This window comes from Protopterus annectens, chromosome 11.part0 (assembly GCF_019279795.1).
Source record: "Protopterus annectens isolate FY-2018-M chromosome 11.part0, PAN1.0, whole genome shotgun sequence".
Classification (NCBI taxonomy): domain Eukaryota; kingdom Metazoa; phylum Chordata; order Ceratodontiformes; family Protopteridae; genus Protopterus; species Protopterus annectens.
In genome coordinates this window covers 237894829-237918419 of record NC_056745.1, presented here as the reverse complement: position 1 = coordinate 237918419, position 23591 = coordinate 237894829, and the positions used below count along the sequence as shown (strand labels likewise).

At 34.6% G+C, this 23591-nt stretch overlaps 1 protein-coding gene across 2 annotated transcripts in view; it reads right to left on the bottom strand.

Annotated features, from left to right (window-relative positions):
• The window catches only part of ITPR2 (inositol 1,4,5-trisphosphate receptor type 2), a 2416542-nt gene that overhangs the window by 379121 nt on the left and 2013830 nt on the right, over window positions 1-23591 (bottom strand). For both annotated transcript variants that reach the window (XM_044087657.1, XM_044087658.1), the window contains exon 46: window positions 2620-2727. In XM_044087657.1, the coding sequence (XP_043943592.1) occupies window positions 2620-2727 (108 nt within the window). The remainder of the gene's footprint in view (window positions 1-2619; window positions 2728-23591) is intronic.

Below are 23591 nucleotides of genomic sequence, written 5' to 3'. Positions count from 1 at the left end.
TAATTAATATTCTGAGGAATTATCACTGTACTCAACTAATAAATAAGTAAATAAAATTAAAACATATAGGTTGGTTGAAACTTTTTATAAAGATAAAATACTCATAATGTACCAAATCAGCAAAAACTATATTATGGAGTTATATTTCCATCCAATAATCTTCATGTAAACAAAATCAAAATATCTAAAACCATAACAGAACTTCAGATGCAACTGTCAGATAATTCATCAAACTGCTTATTTATACAATCTAAGCTACAAGAAATTTCAAGCCCTATGAGCAACCAAGTTTTTTTAGCATTTTCATGTACTCATACTCAAAATACTCAATTCAGTTCACGTTCACATGAGAGACAGAGTCTATGCTGGCTTTCAGAAGATGAGAGACTAGTGCTTAAAGGGCACCAGTCAGAAAATATTTTAATCACTACTTCTTTAATTTACTTATGTGTGTTAACCATTTTAAACCTGCTTGCTTTATCATAAGTTACTTGTCCACAATCCCATACTATGCAAGCAAAGGATGTGGGATCAAAATGCAAGTATGCAAGCTGTATCTTATTCATAGCTAGTTACTTTAACTACAGTGCTGCAGCACTGCTAGACAGCTGGAAGGAAAACAACATTGGAAATGGTTCGGTGGTAACATTAAGGAATAGATTCATTGTTCAGCATCAAACTGTAAATAAAATAACTGTTTTTTGAATTACACTGAGTATTCTCTTAGTGCTTTAGCCTCCACAGCTCAACATTTTTAACAGCAGGGGAGGCAATAAGCTTATGTTGCTGAATTGTAAAAGAATTTAACAGGCTTCAGCTGAGCTGCTTGTCCCAGAATGTTCATTCATTTGTTAGTCAAGCATGACTGATTGAAACTATGCTGGCTTTTTTTTTTTGCCTATAACATAACATAGTGATGTTTGTGATTTCCAGATGTAAAGATTTTGTGACCAGAATTTCACAGAAAGGGTAAGAATTTTTTTCTGAATGATCCCTCTTTTTCCACGTTTCCAATTTGGAGTCACCTCAGAGTAAAAACATACAAGTAAGGAGATTGTAGAGGGTACAAGGGGGATCCCCCTTTCTGCAAAAACATTTGATATTTCTTCTGTGTTCGTTTGCTTGAAAATCACAGTTGCTCAAGTATACACAATTTAATCATCTGTGCACTCAGCTTGAGGGTTCCATGACATCACTTATGATAAAAAATATTTAGAACTTTTTTTTTTTTTAGTTTTGGTCAGACACTGTAGATGTCAGTTGTCATCCTAACTCCCCCTCATCCCTACATTCCCATTCATTCTTTCTCCTCCTGTCTCATGCCATCTTGAATGCCGCAGTAAATTAGTTCTCCATCACCCATTCTGGTAGCTCAATCTATTGATGCATAATCCTTTTCACGAATATCTTCAGACATACAGAGAAGAGGAAGGATGGTCCCCACAGTCAGCTGTCTGTCCCTCTTCCTCTTCCCTAGGTCTTCCTGTTCAAGATGAGCCATTCCCATTTCCCGGACAGGATTTTGTACACATATATCCACCCCTATTACTTGTGGTCTGTAGTGATAAGGACCCTAGCCTCTCAAGCTTCTTTTCATACTCATTCTCTTCTGTCAGATACACCCTTCTGTTTCTTTTCCAGCAACATGATGACCTTCTTGTGTGACCTTTACAACTACCTATGCTACCCAAGGTGTGGCTTGACCTAAGCCTGGAAGAACAGCAGAATTATCTCCTTACTACTGCAGTCTATACCAGGAGGATACACCACATCATTCTCTGTGCTGCCATCACCACCACCCCCTCACTCTCATTTCTTGGCCCCATCCTGAAGAGATCTATACCTGCAGATAATTCTCCTGTTGTAGGCTTCAGCCATTTTCTGGACCTTCACACTGAGGCAGCTGTGGCCTAAGACTAACATCCTGAACTTCCTGTAGTAAACCTTAGGGCATCTGGATTTGTCTTTTCTAAATTCTTTATTAGAATATTTTCCCATCTTCCACATTGCTGCATATAACTTGAGTTATCACTGGAAAGGATAAACTTGTTCCACCACGTATATGGGAAGCAAACACTGGACCTCTGAATGCCCTCTGTGATATTCCACTAGCTACTTTCCTTATTACTAACACTGCCCTAAATCCGACTCTTAAGCCATGCAGCAATCTAATTCCTTACTCCTGGTTCTAACCACAAACCCTCTACAACCTAATTAACTGTCATATATTGACTCCTGTGAAGCAACAACTAGCTATACAATGCATAATGCTTCTGGAAAACTTGCATTTGTTTACCATCTGTATCATCCATACATTACATGATAATAACCTACATTACAAAGCAGATTTTTTAATGACTTCTGTACTATTTTAGTCTTTCCTTCATGTCTTAGTTTAACATTAGTTACTGCAATTCCACTTGAATAATTAAACCTAAAGAATTAATACCTCATTTATGCAACTTGCCTTTATGTTAGATAATGCAATTTGGATTACATGACTACACACGAATATCTCAGACTAGTTAAAAAGCTTGACATGTTTATAAAACAACTGCCTTATGCTTTATTTTGCTCAACCTGAAATATGACAGAGATTACAGAGGCTAAGGATCTTACCTCAATCTGGGCAGTGTGGTTGGCATAATATGTTAAAGACTCATCACCATCCCCTGGGTCAGAACCTGGCTTCAGCATACCTTGTAATGTTCTGTTATGACAAGCCAACTGAAAGGAAAAAAAAATATGTTTAGTCATGCAGCTCAAAAGACAACGTAAATCTCAACCCAAAGAACCTATAAATTTAGAACAGTGACACACAAATTCCAAACGTTTGTTATAAAAATGTACCACTGATATGTAGTTTGGATAGTGGTATATCTCGGAAAGAAATGTTAAGTTTCTTACCTCCTGCATTGTAATTTTTAGGGGGTACTGTCACAACTTACAAATGACAAGACAGTATGGACTACTGATTATAAACACCTTAAAATATCCCTATGAATATCTGAGTAGGAAGACTGATCATAACTTTTTCCATTAAATGCATTACCTTTTCAGTCTAAAAAGGACTATTATTTGGCCTTGATAAGCTAACTAGATTCCTTTGACATTGAAGATAAGACTTCCCTTCTCTTTTAGCGGCACTCACATCTTAGAGTAAGGAATAATGGTACATTCAGTACGTTTTCATGCTTTATCTTTTTTTTTTTACTTTATTTTCCTGCTAGCAAATAAAACCAAAATATATATATATATTTTCAATAATTTTTATTTATTCTTTTCATCAATACAGAATAGCAAGTAAAATGCAACAAAGAGAGGGAACACATATGCACAATAAACAGTTGTTATACAAAGAGAAGTAAAACAATCAAACAATACTATCTACACTATATACATAGATGCTTTCAATATTCGGAAGAAAGGGTGTTACAATTCAGCAAGGGTTATTGTGAGTAAAAATATAAACGAGAAAGGAAAAAAAAAACTTTTGTGAGTTATGCATATGGATTGTTATGAGATCTCTTAGTTGTAGTTAAGTATGAATATTTGTGATGAGTTAAGCAAGAATAATATTAAAAACTTGTTCCCTTAACTTCCTGAGTTTAATATTTTTGTTCCCTTTGTCGATTAGTATTTTATGGGCTAATAGATGTTTGGTCACCATCATTCTAACATTCTCCCAAGAAGTGTTAGTTGGGTTAAGCCAATTGGTTGCTATATAAAGTTTCATTAAAAGAAAAATATTAATCAGAGTAACTGCTTGGGTTTTAGAAATATTGTTTGGGAGGATATGTAAAAGAGTGAATTCCCAGGTGAGTGTAGATGTCTGATAGCCCATTTTTTTTAGTTGAAGTTTAAGGGAGTTCCAAAGTTTAAATACACATTTACAGCTCCAGAAAAGATGGAGTATATCAGCAGTTTGGTCTTTACAGTGTGGACAGAATGGGGATTTCATAGGGTTTAATTTATGTAAGATAGCAAGTGTGAAATATGCATTGTTATAAATCATAAGTTGAGTAAATGCTAGTTTTTTAAGGGGTATAGCTTTAATTGTTAGGTTAATTGCTTGGTTCAATTGATGGTTATCAATGGATGAATTATTCTTTCTCCAATAGTGAGAGACGAGTATATCTTTGTGGAATTTAATGTCTTTGATTATTTTGTAAGTATTGGCGGTAGATTTCTTAGTTGAGAGGATGGTTTTCCAAAGTAAATTACAGGTTATTATATCTTTGTTGGTTATGTTATAGTCATGGAGATAACTGGCACATAGTTTTTAATTTGCCTTAAAATCACTAGATAGGATTTGGGGAGGTTCAATTGGTTCCTCATCTCTTGTATAGAACAATTTAGATATGGGTATATGTCTTGGATGGTTGTATTAATTAATCGTGGAAAGGGGGTCTGATTGTTTATTTTAAGGTTGGGATTTTTGTGTAAAGGTTGTAATGTCATTATAGCTTGTGTAAGGTTTAGGTATTTAAAGAGTTTTTGTGTTAGTGAGATGGAGTGTTTAAGGGGTTCTATTATATTACATGATTTCATTAATCTGGTATTTAGGAATGGTAAGGCTTTGGGGTGGATATCTAGGCTTTTGATGTGTCTTTGGTATATTATTATCCAAAGCAGGGACCAATCTTTATTCTTTGGGTTATATTCAGCTATTCGCAACACTCTATTAGTATTCATAATTAAGTAATATGTCTCAAAATTGGAAAGTCTAAGCCACCTTTATTTTTTGGGGTCATGAGTTTGTTATATGAGATTCTGTTTTTTTTTTGGTTCCCATATAAATTTTGCAAGCAAGGTGTGAATTTGTTTACAAAATTTATTGGGTATGGTTAACTGAGTAGTCATGAAGATATAAAGTAATCTGGGTAACACATTCATTTTAATTACAGAAACTTTGGCCAGAAATGGTAATTTTAGATTTTTCCATCTATTAAGGTCTAAAATAATATTCTGCTATTTTTGAGTTATATTGTTTGAGTAAAAATATTTATTGTTTGTGGAAAAATAATGCCTAAGTAGTTGATTACTTCTTTTGTTTTTAATTTTCCTACCAGAGGTAAAAGAGAGAATGGTTTAGGAGTTTTTAAGGGGAAGTTGTTAGTTTTTTTGAGATTTAATTTGTAGTTTGATATCTTCGGGAAGTGTTCAATGGCAGATAATATTTTATTTATATCTGAGATTGGCATGGTACAATAAATATTCAAATCATCTGCAAAAGCTGAGAGGAAGATTTTGGTGTTATAAATTATTTGGGGGTTATGGTATAGATTTTAATACTTGGGAAGAGTGGCTCCAAGTATAAGTTAAAGAGTATAGGTGATAGAGGGCATCCTTGATGGGTTCCATTTTTAATTGGGATTCTCTTTGACCAAGTTTTGTTAATATATAGAGATGTATAGGGGTTATTGTATAGTATTTGTAGGATCTGGATAAACTTTTGGGGTATATTAAAATAAGGTAACGTTTGAAGTAGAAATTCTATATTTACTCTATCAAAGGCTTTATGAGCATCAATAACTACTGCATATATATTTAAGTTATTATGATTAGCGTAAAAAAAAATTAGTGTATTAAGAGTTAGTGTATTATCTCTCATTTGTCTAAGTGTTGTAAAACCAGATTGTTCGGGGGAAATAATTTTATCTAGTAGGTTTTTCAGTCAGTTTGCAAGTACAGATGTTACAATTTTGGCGTCCATGTTTAATATTGAGATAGGTCTATAGCTATCTGGGCTTTTTGGGTCAGCTTGTTCTTTGAGTACAAAAATAGTTTTGGATGCATTAAAGTGTATATAATTGATTTTATTGTTTATTATATAGTTCAGTATGTGGAACAGAAATTGAGCTAATAGGGGGAGAAAGTTTTATAAAGTTCAGCAGTGAGGCCGTCTGGGCCTGGGACTTTATGTGTTTTCACTTGTTGAATTGCTGAAGTTATTTCATTAATAGAAATAGGTTCGCTTAATTTTTCCCGTTGATTTGAGTTTATTTTCAGGAAATTGAGTTTTTGGAGAAAGCGTGTTCTATCTTCTTTTGAGGATAGTAATAGCTGATCTCCATAGGTCTGTGAATACATTAGTTCAAAGTTTTAGTAATATCTTCAATTTTACTGTAATATTTGTTTCCATAAAGTATTTCAGCTATTTGGGAGGGAGATTTAGTTTGGGTTATAATTGTGGCCAGTGCTCGAGATGGTATTTGTACTTCATTAGCGTAGTTGGCTAACATTCTGGTTTCATAAAAGGATAATTTGTTGTTATGTAGGAGGTATAGGTCTTTTTAAAATTTCAGGATTTGTTTCTGTTTGAGTTTTATAATTAGTTAATAGGTCATTCTCAAGTTTTTGTATTTTGGTTTCTAAGTCCTGTTCGTCTTTAAGTTGAATTTTTTTATAGTAAGCTGCTTTTTTAATGAGTATTCCCCTAATTTGTGCTTTGGTTGGCACACATTCAATATCCAAAGGTGATTAAGAGTTAGGAATGTTAGACAGGGTTGATTTGAGTAAGGATTGAATGTCATTTATTATCTCTTTTTTGGTTAGAAGGTTGGGGTTCAGGGACCAATTGTAGCCTCTTTTCATTGTACTATTCTTTGGATTTCCATTAAGGTTTAGAGCAATTTTGGAGTGATCTGAGAGGTATCTAGTGTGGGTGGTCATTTTTGGGTCTAGCTTGATGAATGAGTCCGAGATTAGAAAAAAGTCTATTCTCGACCACATTTTGTGGCATTGAGACTAAAATGTGAATTTTCTAGATTTATTTGGACTATCTCCATATTTAAAGGGGTCATATAGTTTGTAATCCTGTATAAGTTCTTTTAGGGCTAGATGTCCTTGTTTGTTAGGTGTTATAGTCGTACTCGTTTTGTCTTGGTCGGGATTTTGATATGTGTTTCAGTCACCACCTAGGATCATATACTAATTTTGGAATTTGTTTAGGATAGGGTATAATGAAGCGAAGAAAATGTGTTTATTTTTACAAGGGGCATAGACATTAAGGACCAGAAGAGGTTTAGGAAGATTTGGGGTTAGAAGTGTTACATAGCACCACCTCCCCTCCTTGTCCACTTTAGTTTCTAAAATTTTGTCTTGGAATTGCTTTTTAGTTATTATAGCTACCCCTGCACTGTTAGTTTTGCCTTCAGAAGCTATAATATCCCTTATCCATTTTTTTTGCTAATTTCTGACCATTGTTCAAGATTTAGATGTGTTTCCTGAACTAATATGAAGTTCGCTTTTGCTTGTAGGATGAGATGTAAAAAAAGTTTTCTTTTCTTCTTATTCTGGAGCCCTTTGATATTCCATGAGTCAAATTCACACATTTATGTGTTTGAGATGTTGGTGAAATAAGTCTTGTGTGTTAGTTTGGGTTAATAATTTTTGTTTATGTATTGATAAAATAAGATTAAGAAAGCATCCTATTATTCCCGTCCCAACCCTGTGCCGAACCACTAACCCATGGACCAGGAATAAAGCAGGGAGTGAGTGGTTATTAAATTTAGAGATCTATAGTTCAATACGGTATTTACATATTGGGTTTTAATATTTAAGTAAGAAATGTATACGAGTATCCCTGCATAGATTTTCTCTACATTGACAAAGCTTAACAAACTAATTCCCTAGAAAGCATCCCTAACCACCTCAATAATTTTTATATGAACATGTTAGAACATCTAAAGTGTATATCCTAACAGATTAACGATAATTAAGAGATATAATTTTGAAAGGTGTTAGTAGAACCATTATTTACAAGTATTAGATCTGTATTCTATAACAGTTAGATAATTATTTTTAATCTTGTTATGTCTATAGTAGTTATTACTCCGAGCATATCAAATAAAAAATAAAAAACATGAACAATCAAAACTAGTAGTATAAGGAAGGAAAGAAGGGATTGTCCTTCCATTACTAGGAAGAAGTCTAAGTTATTCAGATTGGGGTAAAATCTTCATTGTTCCCTATATAGTATCAAGATAAGCCATTTCCAGATAACAGAACAAATTCCTCTTATTCCTTAAACAAGTTCAAGTTTTTTTAAAAGTACCTTTTTAAATCATAGTAGGTTCCAAAATTTTTATAGGAATGCACAGATGAGTATTAGTATGGTAGTGTATCATATTAGAAGCTGTTAATAGAACTGTTAACATTTTTTAACATTTATTGCTATCATTGAGCTGTTAATAAGCTCTAAAACAATTTCATTTATATCCTTTGTATTGTTAGGCGAAAGGTAAAATGAATAATTGCAATATAAATAGTGTTACATGTACCAATATATGTATGTACAAGTGTGTGTGAACAGGCATGTATGTGTGGATGGTTATATGTCTAGGGTCATCCTGTATATTTCACATAACAAGTTATTGGCTCGTTTTGAACCACAATAGTTTAAGGATCAAAACCTATCTCCTAAAGCACTTAATGTTATACTTGTAGAAGTGATCCCATACACGACTGAACACTCAGTTTAGCATTTATATGAGACAAATATTATGGTTGCTGCCCTCATCAAGACAATTCCACTACAGTCTCTATTCCTTATTTTAGATCCTCTATTCTGAATTTCCCTACTACATACAATGTTTGAGATTTTTGGATCTCGTACACTGAGGATACAAATTAAAGATTTTCTTCAGTTCTATGAACTTTAACTACTGGATGTCAAGATCTTGGAATGTATTCAAGCATTCATCTGTATTTTGGGGTATTACCCATCCTAATATTCTTGCCCCACTGTGTGTAAAATATTAAGTATGTTTCTGTGAAGCGTCACAGTAACTAGGTTAAATCATTTGCAGTATAAGAGGCAAAGAAAAGTGATTTAATGGTACCTGCCTAATTATTTTGAGATGTTGAAAAGGAAAGCTGTTTTTATACTTTCCTTTTTGTTGTCATTCAAGAGATTATAGAACGTTTAAAAAGTATATATCTGTCCCTTTATCATAACAGTGAGCATCAGAAAGGGGAATGTGGGAGTAGAGCATGACTGCTTTTTGAACATAAGCTCACTTGAAGCAACATCAAAATGTTATCTAGCTATCATTGAGTTGGAAACAGGCATTTTCCCTGCAACCCTGTCCATTTGGCCGTACTATTGATACCTCTAAGAAGTTTCCCATATTTAAGCTGCCCGATGAAAGTTAAATGAGGCTCAAGGCAGGCTTTGATTCTTTTGTTTGTCAGCTCAATTATGTAATATTGATGTTTCCTGTATCAAATCCATAGGAATCAAAGTCTTTTACCCCCTCATTTGTATTGTTTAGTGACTGGCTGTCTAGTTCAGACAGTTGTTATAAATGGTTAAGGCTGTGATTTGTGGATCAACTAAATTTACAATGGGTTGGAATGACATGCATCTTTGAATATGTACATATCCATGCTTAAGGACACACAAAAAAAATGTGTACACATAAAGAAGCCCACTTGGAGAAATGTACAAGGATATATGTATAGTTGTCCAGGCATACAATCCTCTTCTTCTGACAGCCTAAGTATAGGTTTAAAATATATAGATTGTAATTGCAAGTCAATATAGCGAACTGATAACACTAAGAAAAAGGCAGCAGAAATGGCAGTAATAACAATGTCAGCAGAATTATAACAACTAAGTAGAAGACTTTTTCACCAGTAACTAGTTAATGATGGGGTATAATACCCCTTACTGGATTTCCTGAGCTTACTGGCAAGGGCCCCTGTATGGCTGTATACCTCCATGTAATGCAAAACATCAAACATTTCTATTAGAATTCAATAGGACACAAGTGAGCATTAATAAACCTTTGTGTATAATTAGTAAACTCGGGCAGCTGAAATTGTTTTTGTAGAAAATAATCTATTTACATAAAGTAGGTAGCCAACAAAAATAAGGCTAATCTTGTCTCTATTTCAAGGCAAGTGTTACAGTACAATGCTTCTTATCTATCAGAGGCGTTGCTGTTTCAGTTTAAATGACCAGACTTGGCACTCGAGAGTGTAGAACTGCTGCTTCCTACATCGGCTTATACACTGTGTCGAGCTGGATTAAAAAGAACAGATTTAAGCTTTTTAAATTCAGATAGAGATCTTACTTAAAGGTTCCGTTGCTGAGAGATGATCTTTTTAACAGTCTCGTTATTTTTTATTTATTTATTTATTTATTTTTACCTGTATCCAGGAGATTTTTCGGAGTCCGCGCTCTGAGTATAGGAGAGTTCCAACAGCATAAGTGGATGTAGGGGGACCATTTAAGCATGCTGGATGTCCCAGAAGTGTCGTGCTTTAAAGATGCATAGTATAAAGTATGCAGAAGCATTTTGTTTCCTAGTGTGGGAAAAGGCAAAGGTGGAAGAAGATCTGTATTTCCTCAACAAAGCCTCGTGGCTTGGGAGATGAAGAAAAAATACTAAAATACCATTGGTAGAGGTCTAAGAAGGCCCAGCATATGTCCAGAAGTCAAGAACCAGTCTCGGAGTGCCGAAATGTGTGTAATCATCCATTTGATACCCAATCATCACTCCAGTGAGTGTATTTAATGATCCAGTGGAGGAATTTTTTGAAAACAGCAAGAAAGGTTTCTCTGGCTTCTTTTTGATTGGCGATCATATATTTAACTCCTTCCAGGTGGAAAATTAGTATGTTTGGGTATTTCATTTGAAATTTTATTTTTCTTTCAATCAGGAATCAGTAAGGGAAAATAAGCTATCTTGCTTGTCTTATTTGAAGGGGAAGAACTTTTGCCAATGATATTGCGTTATTGTTCCAGTTAACAGTTCCTCCACTTTTTTTAGCAGTCAACAAAATTGTGTTAACATCTTGAAAGTTTAATAGTTTGGCATATACAGGTCTGGGTTAATATGGTACTTGGGTTTCTCTCAGAACTCTGTGAGCTCTTTCTATTATTATTTGTTTAGCTATTCCAGGTTCTTTGAGCAGGATGCTGAATATTTGGGTGATGGAAGAAATCAGTTTGTTGTGAGTTACAGATTCTGGGATGCCTCTTATGATGATATTATTCCTTCTGGATCTTGCTTCCAGATCTGTAATCTTCGCTTGGATATTTTGGATTTCTTTATCATGAGAGTCATTTTTTTTTTGTTATTAAAGTTATTTTCTCCTCATTTTCGATGATTTTGGCTTCGCATTTATCCAACCTGCCCATTATTTGGTTAAAAGTATCTCCAAATGATTGTAGTTGCACAGAAAGATCTTTTATTGCTTCTTGGATGGGAAGTAGAGCTGTCTTAATATCCTCCTGGTTTGCTGGTTGTTCAGATTTGTTTTTGTTTCCAGTTTTAGAGGCATCTGGTTGTTTTGTTATCTTCTGTCTCTTAGAGTTTATATCTTTTTCAGGAGATAGTAAGTCAGAAAGTTTGGTTTTGGATGTGGTAGTGTCCATATTTCTATCTTCTTTTGACATCTTGCAGTGATGTTATCTCCAGGTTTGAGTGTAGTTTTCAGTATGCAAGGCTGCAAAAGCACACAACGCGTATTAACCTCACTGTATCCTTTTCAATCTTAGTTGTTTAGAAGCTAGACCAGGCACTTCTTCTTGATGGTTTTATTTAGGAGTTATTTAGATTTGATAATCCAAGATATCTTGTTGAAATTGGTTCTGGTTTATCTTCTAGGTTAGTTTGTTTTATTCCAGATAGTTAGAAGAGCTAAGGATTAGCAGAGCTTACAGAACAGCGGCCATCTTTGACTCCACAAAAAACAAAATATTTTTGAGCTACATATCTTAAGAATGGGAACAAAATCAGTATCGCAAACAGACATCCACAGACAATCTGCAGTTTCACCCTCTGCTACAGAAGTGCTCTGTGTTTTCCACAAAACTGCTCCTCTGCCTGAAAGTATAATGCAAGACTGTGGTGAGAGATGCTAGTCATAAAGGACTAAAAAGGAAAAGCTATTACCATTCACTAGGCATTTTCCCTGTACAAAGCAGAATCTCCAGCTGCTGCTGTTAAGCATCCTACTAAAAGTTTCAAGAAAATTCTAGAATGTGTTTTCCAAGGTAAGCAAATCATCTGTCTCTCTCAAAAAGAAGAAAAGAAAAATTAAGTTTTACTGCTGCAGTAAGTGAGATGTAGAGCATGTACTCAGGCAGGTGCTGTGCTATAAAGGAATCCTTACTATATAACAACAGGTAAATAGCCAAGTATAAGCTAGAGGAATGCCTTATATTATTTTAATCTTAATGTCATTTCCTGTACTTGTAATGGAAAAGTAAGTTGGTCTTGAATTACTAATGTTATTTTGTGACACTCAAAAGTAAGAAGTTTCAGTCATACATAAGTAAAAATCATATGTTACTGTATTTTAGATGCCTACAATGATTTAGTGCACTGTGTAATGGAGAAGCAACAATCAGCAACACAATCTTGATTGTCTGATAAGTAGTATTCCTCAATACCCAAAAAGTGAGAGGTACTAGCCAAGTATAAACAACAGAAGTAAGACACTTGCCATGTTGTACAGTTTGCCTATGCAATTTCCCCTTGAACCCAGTACTATATCATAGACAGATGGTAGAAATGGGTCACATGAACTGTCACTAGTTACTTTTACATGACTATAAACAATAGACATACACTATACACACATATACTAATAACAATTGGATGGGGCAGTAGCACAGGGGTTAACATTGTTACCTCACAGCAAGAGGTTCTCCAGTTCGATTCTTGGCTGGGGTACCTTCTGCGTGGAGTCTGCACATCCTCCCTGCATTCATGTAGGTTTCCTCTGGGTGCTCCAGTTTCCTCCCACATTACAAAGACATGCATCTGGACCTTTCCTCTCTGGGCCACCACTGAAAATTGGCTCATTCCAAGTCAGACTTTCCAGGTAAACAAATGTTAAATAAATAAAATAAAATAACTGGAGAATATTTACAACTGTGTGTATGGACAAAACATTAACAGCAGACTGGCACTTAAACTGCCCAATTAATTCAGTATATCTGACTGAATGCATAACTTACTGTGTTAGTAACAATCAATTATAAAATATAGGGAAGATTAATTTTTACTTCTTACTTTTAAATAAACATCATCTGGGTAGTGTTCATATCAGGCTGTAAAGCATCATCTCCATGTAGCAAATTAGTTATATGATTATATATAATCAAAAGCACAGACAGCGTAGCAGACTTTTTAATTAAACTGGCAATACAGTATATATAAAATTATAAGACTGACAGTGAACGGAGGTTTATTTTATGAGAAATTAAAAAAAATATAAGCAATGTGAACTTTTACTCTTTTCATTAAAATAATTTATTAACTTACTTAATCAACATTTAGCTGGTCCATGGACCTTTTTCAAGTTCTACCTGGCCAGCCACAAAGCAAAAACATTGAGTACCAATAATATAAGAAATGTAAGCAATAGATCAATTAGACAAGTTTTGCAACTGTATGTCAAAAACTAAAAGCTCAACAGAACAAATCATAATAATAATAATGCAGCTCTACTATAAATGCAATATTCCTGAACTTCACTCTTAGTAAACCAAAATACATACACACAGAAAACATAACAATATGGTTATGCTTTAGCATATACTGATTTTGCCAATCTAAACATTATACAAGGAGTTTTTACAAAGTTGAATTCCTACCATTCATAAAATGATTTTAATTCTCATAGATGAAGGGTATATACCACAGTTATAACATACATAAATGAGTACTGTCAGCTGGTGTTACCACTTTAGAATGAAGTAAATGTGGCTATAATGAATTAATGAATTCCTTCATGTAAACAAAAATGAAGTTACTTAGTTACTTTATCCTGGGACATTAAAGGAGGTGCATTTATAATTTTCTCTGAGATAATAAAACAATAGGTTGCTCATTCTTCTGAGTTCATACGAGATGTTATTTCAACTTAGGCCATTTTAGGAAATATGTTTTCACCTGCTGATCTGGTATAATGGGTCAAACAGCTGAATAACCTTTGGATTTTGCAGACAGACTGGGTTTTTTGCATATTTTTGTACTGGTGAGAGTGGTAACTTTTTACTTATTTTATTTTCACTTGTTAACCAGGTACGTGAACTGGTCTGCAGGCCCTTCTCAGTTAAGAACCAGGCCATATGGTTAGATAAACAATAAATGCAATAATCACAATACACATATAATCACAATGATGTCAACTGCAATACAGATAATAAATGGCAGAGATGATAAATACATAAATGAGGAGGTACAATACAGAAAGTATGTACACAGGTGGGATTTGAAAACAGAGCTGTAAAAAAGTATTTTTGAGCTTAGCAGTAAATAAGCAAAGACATATACAATATACACAAATTAAGAGAACTACCATTAGAGTTACTTGTACAAAGGCAGGAAGAGTTTGTCCATCTAATTATGTTAAAATGTACACTGTTGTCCAATATAACATACAACATTGCAATTATGTGATTAATGTGCATCTCTGAAAAACTGGCATGTGAAACTTTAGTATTTTCTTAAGTCTCATTATATCCTCAATCTTCCTAATTTCTTCAAAAACAAAACGACATCAACCTGTGGAGGGCTTTCCAATAGCTTTTTCTATTGAAGTATGAATGACAGTCCAGATAATGTTAGCTATGTAGTTCCATGAAGAGAATAATGTCTTACAACTAATTTGTTTTCCTGAAGGGACAATAGCTATCTTGTTGAAATTGCGAGTATTTAGAAGTAGTAAACATGTCACATCTGCACATAGCTGAAGGCAATTATTTAAAGTAGTAGTATGGTGTCCTCTATGACTGGATAAATGAATAAACAAAAACATTTTGTTTTCAGTGGTTTGTTACAGATACTAAGTTCTGGGGTGAGCACAAAGCAATGATTACAAGACCGTACTCTAGTCTAGTAATACGCCAAACTTCAAGAATAAAAAATTTGGTATTTTGTATCAGACATTGAATTGTATTTTTCACCTTGATGGCAGTTAATTCTATGTGCACAAAGGACAGATATAGATCATGTCCTCTTAGTATTTTAAGTAGAAACATATAAGGATAACCGATTTGGGCAAATTATGGTAAAAACGCTATTTTTTCAGGTGCTGTGATGTACCCAAGAGCACAGATTAACTCTTAGCAACACTATCAGTTTGATGTTGGTTAACCAGTTCTACAATGCCGTAAAGGCATTTTTAAAAGATTTTGGTAGAAGCAGGCAATCTACTGCCAGATCTTGTAATAACAACATTATCCACATAAAGAAGACAGTTAAATTGATATGCGCATGTTTAGCACCTGTCTAATCTAACATTGCATCTCCAGCTCTCTTGCAATTTTTTCAATAATTGCGACTCTAACCTTTTTATTTTCTCTATTTCCTCTGAACAATGTTCTGCAACATTCTAATACTGTTTGTATTGTAAAACAGCAAAAAAATGATGGCAGCACCAGGAAATGGCGTTCAAGATTTAATCCACAAGTTCAAGACAATATTTCAAGTAAAATACAAGCCAAAAGTAAGCGCTTTCGTCTCCCGCAATGGAGACTTCTTCAGACTAATGGCTTACACTTAAACAAAACCTTTTTAAATACTAAAATAGCAGTCAATTAAACTTAACTGACAATTAATCATTAAAAGCTGAATTAGCAGTTTTAAAACAACAGTCAGCCTAATGCTGACAAATACCTCTAACTAAAATCCCTAATGCTTCAGTCCCTTCCTTTTTAAATACATAATAAATTATTCTCTGTTATTAAGTCCTGGGGGAAAACATGCATTTAATCTAACCTGCCAGCAGTATTCCAACCACCCTAATTCTTCTTCTACATTAATACTTTTAACATTAGGATGCACTGAATCTATTACCAAACACTTAAAATTAATTTTACATCTATTTTCCACATAATGCTTACCCATAGCATTTTTTACATCACCCTTACCAATAGCATAGTGGTGTTCATAGATTCTCCTATACAATTCTCTTTTTGTTTTGCCTACATAAAAGGAGCTACATTATACAAATATTAATACATAAACAACATTTTTAGATCTACATGTGAATCTACCTGGGACTTCTACTAAAGTTTTCCCAAGTGTAATTTCGTGACTTTTGATGTATAAATATTGACAATAATTACAATTGAAGCACTTTACCATTCCTTTCTTTCCTTCCACAGCCTTATTTTTATTTAACTTCTTTTGAAAAAAGTCTAAAATTTTTTGCTCTTTTTTGTACAAATTTTGGTTCATCTCCTAATTTCTTTATAATTTCACTATTTCCTTTTAATATTTCCCAATTCCTTCTAACTATACTTTTAATAGTATTAGAATCAGTACTATTCTGTAATGCTAAAGCTGTGGTAAAATCTACAGATATTTTCTCCTTTGGTTTATCTACAATTATATTGTTCCTTTTCATAATTTCTTCTGCCATTACCTTATCTACCATTTCCTGGAGGTAACCTCTACTTAACATTCTCTTGCAAAAACTGTCAGCCTCAACATGAAAGATTTCATCATCTTTTATCAAATTACTAATTCTATTTATTTGACCTTTGACAATGTTCCACTTGGTCTTTTCTGGATGTAAACTTGAATAATGTAAATACATGTTGTTTTGAAATTCTTTTTTATGAATTTTAGAAACTAATTTGCCATCAGATTTATAGATCATAAGATCTAAACAATTAATTATTTCTGTATTAAAGTTATGTGTAAACTTAATATAGGAACAGACATTGTTGATATATTTCAAAAATGTATTTAGTTCGTCGACAGTGCCATCCCATATTATCAGAACATCGTCGATAAATCTCAACATTTTGATAATATTTTTTGCAAAAACACTTTCAAAAATGTTGGCTGACTCCCATCCCTGCATAAAAATGTTAGCAAAACTAAGGGCTAACGCAGCACCCATAGCAACCCCATTTGTTTGCACAAATAGTTGATCATAAAATTCTAAGTAATTGTAGCTCAAAACCAAATCTATCATCTCCATTAACAGTCCCACTGTATTAGTAGAAAATTCTCTCAATTTCAGTAGCTCCATTCTAACCATCTCCATACCTTCTTTGTTTGGTATCATTGTATATAAAGAATTAATGTCTAAAGTTAGTAATATATCAGAGTCAGAGACCTTAATATTATTAAGTTTATTCATACAATCATAGCTATCTTTTATATATGTGACGCTCTTTGGTACCACTTTTTGTAGGTGTTTATCTACTAAAATAGACATTCCCTCTGTCTTACTATTTCTACTGGCTACTATTGGTCTTAAAGGAGGAGAATCGATATTTTTATGGATTTTAGGTGTTCCAAAAATCCTACTAATCTTGGGATTATTATTAATTATGTTTCTTTCCATTTTCTCATCGATTCTTCCAGCACAGAACCACTCATCTATGCAAGATTCTATTAATAAGAATCCCTTCTTTATTTCTATTAGATTAACTGGTTTATAAAAATTACAGTCAGATAACATTTCTTTCATTTTTCTTTCATAATCATCCCTGTCCAACAAAGCCATCGAACCTCCTTTGTCAGCCTTAAAAATAAGTATGTTTTCATCTTTAACTAAGGCATCAAAACATTCTTTCTCTTTTTTAGTTAAATTATAATATTTAAAGTTGGTATCATTTTCTAACATTTCGAGCATCTGCATTTCACACATACTAAGAAACATTCCCAGTTCTTTAGATAAAGGTGGATTATAACTGCTAGGTTTATAAAATTCACAGTTATTTTGTTTTTGATTTCCAAATATTAATTTGAGGTTTAATTTCCTCAGATAATCTCTTAACTCATTGATCATCACTAATTTATTTGCCCTTTGTACCGGGGCAAAATTCCACCCCTTACTCAGTACACAGCAGTCATCATAAGAAATATTCTTGCTACATAAGTTAATAATTTTAAAGTTCACACTGTTTACGTCTTCCATTGTTTTTGTTGGTAGTTCCAGTTCTTTCTTGGACCTTTCCTGCCACCCCAGTTTTTTTGTGGCTGTTGTTTTTTATAGTCTATTTTTTTCATTATGACCATCTACTGTCACTTGGGCCCATGTTCTTCTTTGATTATCTATTCTTTGATATACCTCTATAATTTGTTTGCTTTCATCTCTCAAAGTTCCTTTTAGATGTGCTTCCTCACTGTTTGTTTTAGTTTTACTGGTATCCTTAACTTTGGGTCTCACTGCTGGTTCATTTGCTTGTTGTTTAGTTTACCCTGTAGTATTGAAATGAACATCAGCCACAACAACTTGCATATTATTCTTACTGCCCAGTCTTTCCGACCTCCTTACAGTATTAACTTCTTCTTCTAAACTGACAGCACTTGCACTAGCATCTTTGTGTGTAATATTGCTGGCATTAGCTTGTAACCGTAAACCATATGCTGTAGCAATGCCATTTGCGTATTCATTTCTATCTCTATAAAACTTTTTGGTTTTCCTTTGACATAACTCCTCATTTAATTCAGGGATTTTAGTTAGAGGTATTTGTCAGCATTAGGCTGACTGTTGTTTTAAAACTGCTAATTCAGCTTTTAATGATTAATTGTCAGTTAAGTTTAATTGACTGCTATTTTAGTATTTAAAAAGGTTTTGTTTAAGTGTAAGCCATTAGTCTGAAGAAGTCTCCATTGCAGGAGACGAAAGCGCTTACTTTTGGCTTGTATTTTACTTGAAATATTGTCTTGAACTTGTGGATTAAATTTTGAACGTCATTTCCTGGTGCTGCCATCGTTTTTTTGCTGTTTTGGATACTGATTTGGTTAATAGCATGCTGCTGTATTTCAAGACTGTTTGTATTGTACTGAAACTTTCATCAAACTGAATTTACTAATATTTTACATTTTTAAAAAGTATGTGATATTTGCATTTTTGCAAATTGTCTATACTTTTTTCCTAAGAAAGTCCATTCATACCATCTCAGTAAACCAATGCAAGAACTAAATACATAAATAAATCTTAGACAAATAGTAAGAACAACAGATGTCCGTGTACTGCTCCTGCAGGAACACGTGGATAAAGTGTCTTTTTACACATAATGTCCCACAAGTCTGTAAGTCATGCTTGACAGATACTTTCTGAATGAAAAGGCAACTTCATTAGAGAAACAAAAAACAGACAATAATTCTGGTAATAAATAACAATGATCTACATTCTTATAGGCTTCCTTGATGTCAAGGAAAGTACCACAAAAGTTAGCATCTCATTTTCCATATGTGTGTAATATTTTGATTGGTATGAATACAGTAGTAAGGGTGTTGTAATTTGGTCAAAAACAATTCTACTTATTTATTATACTATTAATATTTCTTACACTTGCATTGAGGAGCTTAACTGTTAGTAAGTGAAGAAGAAAAGTTAACTTGATTGTTGCTAAGAACTGCTCTATTTCATTTAAAGTTATACAGTTGTCCTCCTTACTGTTTAAAAGGTGGAGAAATCTGACAGCTTTATTTTTTGTTGTCTGTGGTTTCGAAGAGAAAGTAAAACAATTACTGATAACGCATACTCCATCCTTGGCAAATGATAACACATACTCCATTTTTGGCAATAGTACAGCTACGGTTTGCTTTGCTTCCATAATTAAAATGATTATCTCTCATAACAGAATTTAAATTGAGTTAAAACTTTTCCTTCTTACATTCGATATGTGAAAGCAGTGAAAGATTTTATCTAGTATTATTCCTTGGCATGTCTGTTATGTTGTAAACAGAAGAGATGTCTCTGTTATGTCTGTTAATGCCGATGCTTTCTCAGTGGCTAGTTTCTACGGAGTGTCAAGAAGTATCACAATTCATTTTTTTTTTGTTTAGTAGCAGCTATCCTAGTTATTACTAAGTAACTGGTTTACAAAATGCAGATAATTACAGTTATGTAACTGGTTTACAAAATGCAGATAATTACAGTTGTGTAACTGGGTTACAAAATGCAGATAATTACAGTTATGTCACTGGTTTACAAAATGCAGATAATTACAGTTGTGTAACTGGTTTACAAAATGCAGATAATTACAGTTATGTAACTGGTTTACAAAATGCAGATAATTACAGTTGTGTAACTGGTTTACAAAATGCAGATAATTACAGTTGTGTAACTGGTTTACAAAATGCAGATAATTACAGTTGTGTAACTGGTTTACAAAATGCAGATAATTACAGTTATGTAATTGATTTATAAAATGTAGATAACTTGTGGCAGATCTCAAGGAAAGCCATTTATGAAAACGAGAAAAATTAGTCATGATATTTACTCAACTTTGGAGACATCTTTGGAGAATGTATTGGCATCTGTGTGGGAATTGCCAGCTATAACTGTGAATGAGCTGTCGGAAAAGTAAATTGTGAACCAATGAGTTACTTCATTTGAGAATCTACAGCTGGCAAGTTTTTGTAAAAGAACTGACTGGTTAATGTTTCAAAATTCTGGTGCAGAAATACAGCCCCTATTAATAAGCCTTGTTCCATATTTGATAACATTTAATGAGATACAGTGTAAAGAGCAGTTCAGGTACTACATTTGTGTGAACCATGATGTTTACTGGAAATAATGCAATATATTTTACTACGTATCCCACCATGTTTTTGTAAATTCTTTTTTCTAATAATTCCTGCTAGCGAGCTTGTGTTTGCTACTCAATGGCAATTCCTAACTGAGAAGGTGTGGATACTTTTGGATATAAGAGTATAAATGCATGTTTATAGATGTGAAAAATGGATTTACTGGTTAATGGCAGGCTATAAATGTGCACTATGCATTTACATAGCAAAGACTCTGATTCTAGTGAAGATATTGGTGGTTGTTTCTTGCAGTTTACATGGTAAAGTGCCACCTAGCATTGGTAACTTTGTGTACAGCATGGGGTATTCGGGATTGAAGCTATATATATATATATATATATATATATATATGTATGTATGTATGTATACACACACACACACACACACACACACATATATATATATATATATATATATATATATATATATATATATATACATTTTCCAAGTAATTCTGTAAGTGTTGTTTTGTCGACTTAGTTAAAGTCGAAGTGGGATATGGTAGCAGCTTGTGTAGTAGGGCTGTTGTAATATTACTTAGGATATTATTAAAGAAAATATTAGTAAGAGGGGGATGGAAGGATAAACAACCTTGTATGGCATATAATGTTTCTATGATTAGTTTAGTACTTAAGGCCATTGAAAGATGCCACTGACATTAAATGCTTTTAATCTGGCATCATTTTTGTTGCCCTAAGTACATTAATTAGAGTTTCCAAAGTAAGTACTTTTTGTTACATTTATAATGATCCTGGTTATGTTTACGAGAGGTTGCACTGCTGCATATTTCTGAATGGGCCTTTTTTTTTTCTGTCAGTATACTAGGAAGGCAGAAAAAACACTATGTATGCAACAGTTTGGTTACAAGCTCATTTCTTGTCTTTGATACCTTATCACAGACACTCAAGGGAAAATGTCTAACAATTTTTTCCACTTAGGTTCATGTGATTACTCATATTACTTTCAGAATGTATACATATGTACAGTAAGAGAAAAAAAGAAAATACAGTTGTGTACACTTACCATAAATGTAGATGCTTGAGTGTATTCACTGTTGTAGACATCACCTGTGGGTTTATCCCTGCTGTGATAGCCCTCGGCCAGCCCGAATACCAGAGTCAATGTTTTTTCTGCATCAGCTGCTGACGCCATTACATCAGTTTTTCTTGCCCTAACCAGTCAGAAGCCCAGGTAATATGGTAAAGAGGTCCTGGTGGCTAAAAGCCACCTAGAGAAGCTTATGTCACCTTAAAGAAAGAAGATATAAGGGGAAGGTGGGAGGGAAACCAGGACTGCAACAGTGAATGCACTCGAACATCTACATTTATGGTAAGTGTACACAACTGTACTATGTTCTTCATGTTTCACTATTGCAGTCATCACCTGTGGGAGGATTCCCAAAGTTGAGGAGAGGGGTGGTAGGATTAGTAAGAGACCTAGGCCTGGGTCAGCAAGCCCCGTAGAACTGCAGAGGCAAACTCTGCCCTAGCCTTAGAAAATAGAGATAGGTGGTAATGCTTGGTAAACGTATGGACAGAAGTCAAGGTGGCAGCTTCCAGGATGTCCTTGGTGGGAACTCCTCTGAGGAATGCTGCGGAAGTGGAGGCTGCTCTAGTTGAATGGGTTTGAATAGATTTAAGGGGTTTCCCATGTAACATATAGCAGAAATGGATACAGTGTGATATCCATTTGGAAATAGTTTGTTTGTAAATGGGCTTTCCCACTGCCCCTGGGGGAAAGCTGACAAGCAGTTGGTCTGCTTTCCTTAAGGGTTTAGTACTGTCCAGATAGTATCTGAGCTGTCTGTGTACATCTAGTGAGTGCAAAATTATTTCTCCCTTGTTTTGAGGGTTAGGGAAGAAGGTGGGCAGATGAATGGCCTGGTTGAGAGTCACATTAGATACCACCTTGGGCATAAAGGAGGGGTTAGTCCTCAGGGAGACCCTGTCTGCATGGAAAATGATGAAGCGCTCAATGGCCATCAGTGCCTGAAGTTGTGAAACCCTTCTAGCTGAGGTGATAGCTAGCAGGAAAGCAGTCTTCCAGGAGAGGAATCTTAACTCTGGTGAGGAAGCAGGTTCGAAGGGTGGTAAGGTTAGTTTTTCCAAAACATAATTCAGGTCCCAGTCTGGCATTGGTGGCCTTCTGGGAGGTCTGATATTAGAAGCCCCTCTGAGGAATTGTTTGATCAAAGAATGGGAGAACAGGGGCTGATCTGTGTCAAAATGAGCTGAAATGGGTGAGGTGTAGCTTCTAATAGAAGAGAAGGAGAGGCCACTATTAAGTAGCTCTGCTAGGTGGTCCAGGATAAGAGGAATGGAAGGTTGAGAGGTATTGCCCCCTCTGGAATGGCTCCAGGAGCAGAATCTTTTCCATTTTCCAGCATAATATTTTCTCGTGCTGGGCCTTCTAGCTTCTGTGATAATATTGAAGACCTGTTTGCTCAACTGGGGCCCCTTGTTTGCCTTTAGAGTATCAGCTATGCTGATAATTTCAGAGTTTACAAGTCTGGGTGTAGCATTCACCCCCCCAACCGGAGTCAGATGGTCTGGGATCAGGGGAAGCTGCCTGGGAGGCTGTAGTGTCAGGCTGCGCAGTAAGGGGTACCAATGTTGTCTGGGTCAATCTGGAGCAATGAGTATGGCCTTGGGTCTCTCCTCCCTTATTTTGATCAGTACCTTGGAAATAAGAGGCAGAGGAGGGAATGTGTACATAAAGAGGGTGTTCCAGGGGAAGGTCAAGTCATTCACCTTCCATGCTAGGTGGTGATACTCCCTGGTACAAAATTTTTTCAGCTGATGGTTGAGATGCAAAGCAAAGAGATCCACCTCCAGAGTCTCTTACTCCTGAGTGATCTATAGAAAGATCTTTCTGTAAAGCTGCCATTTGTGGGGGCCCAGTAAGTTCCTGCTTAGGTGTTCTGCCATGGTGTTGTTAATCCCTGGTAGGTATTGGGCTATTAGGTGTAGTCCCATGGAAGATATTGTCAGCCAGAGGTTCATGCCTAGCCTGCACAGAGGGTAAGATTGGGTCCTTCCCTGTTTGTTGATGTACCATATTACT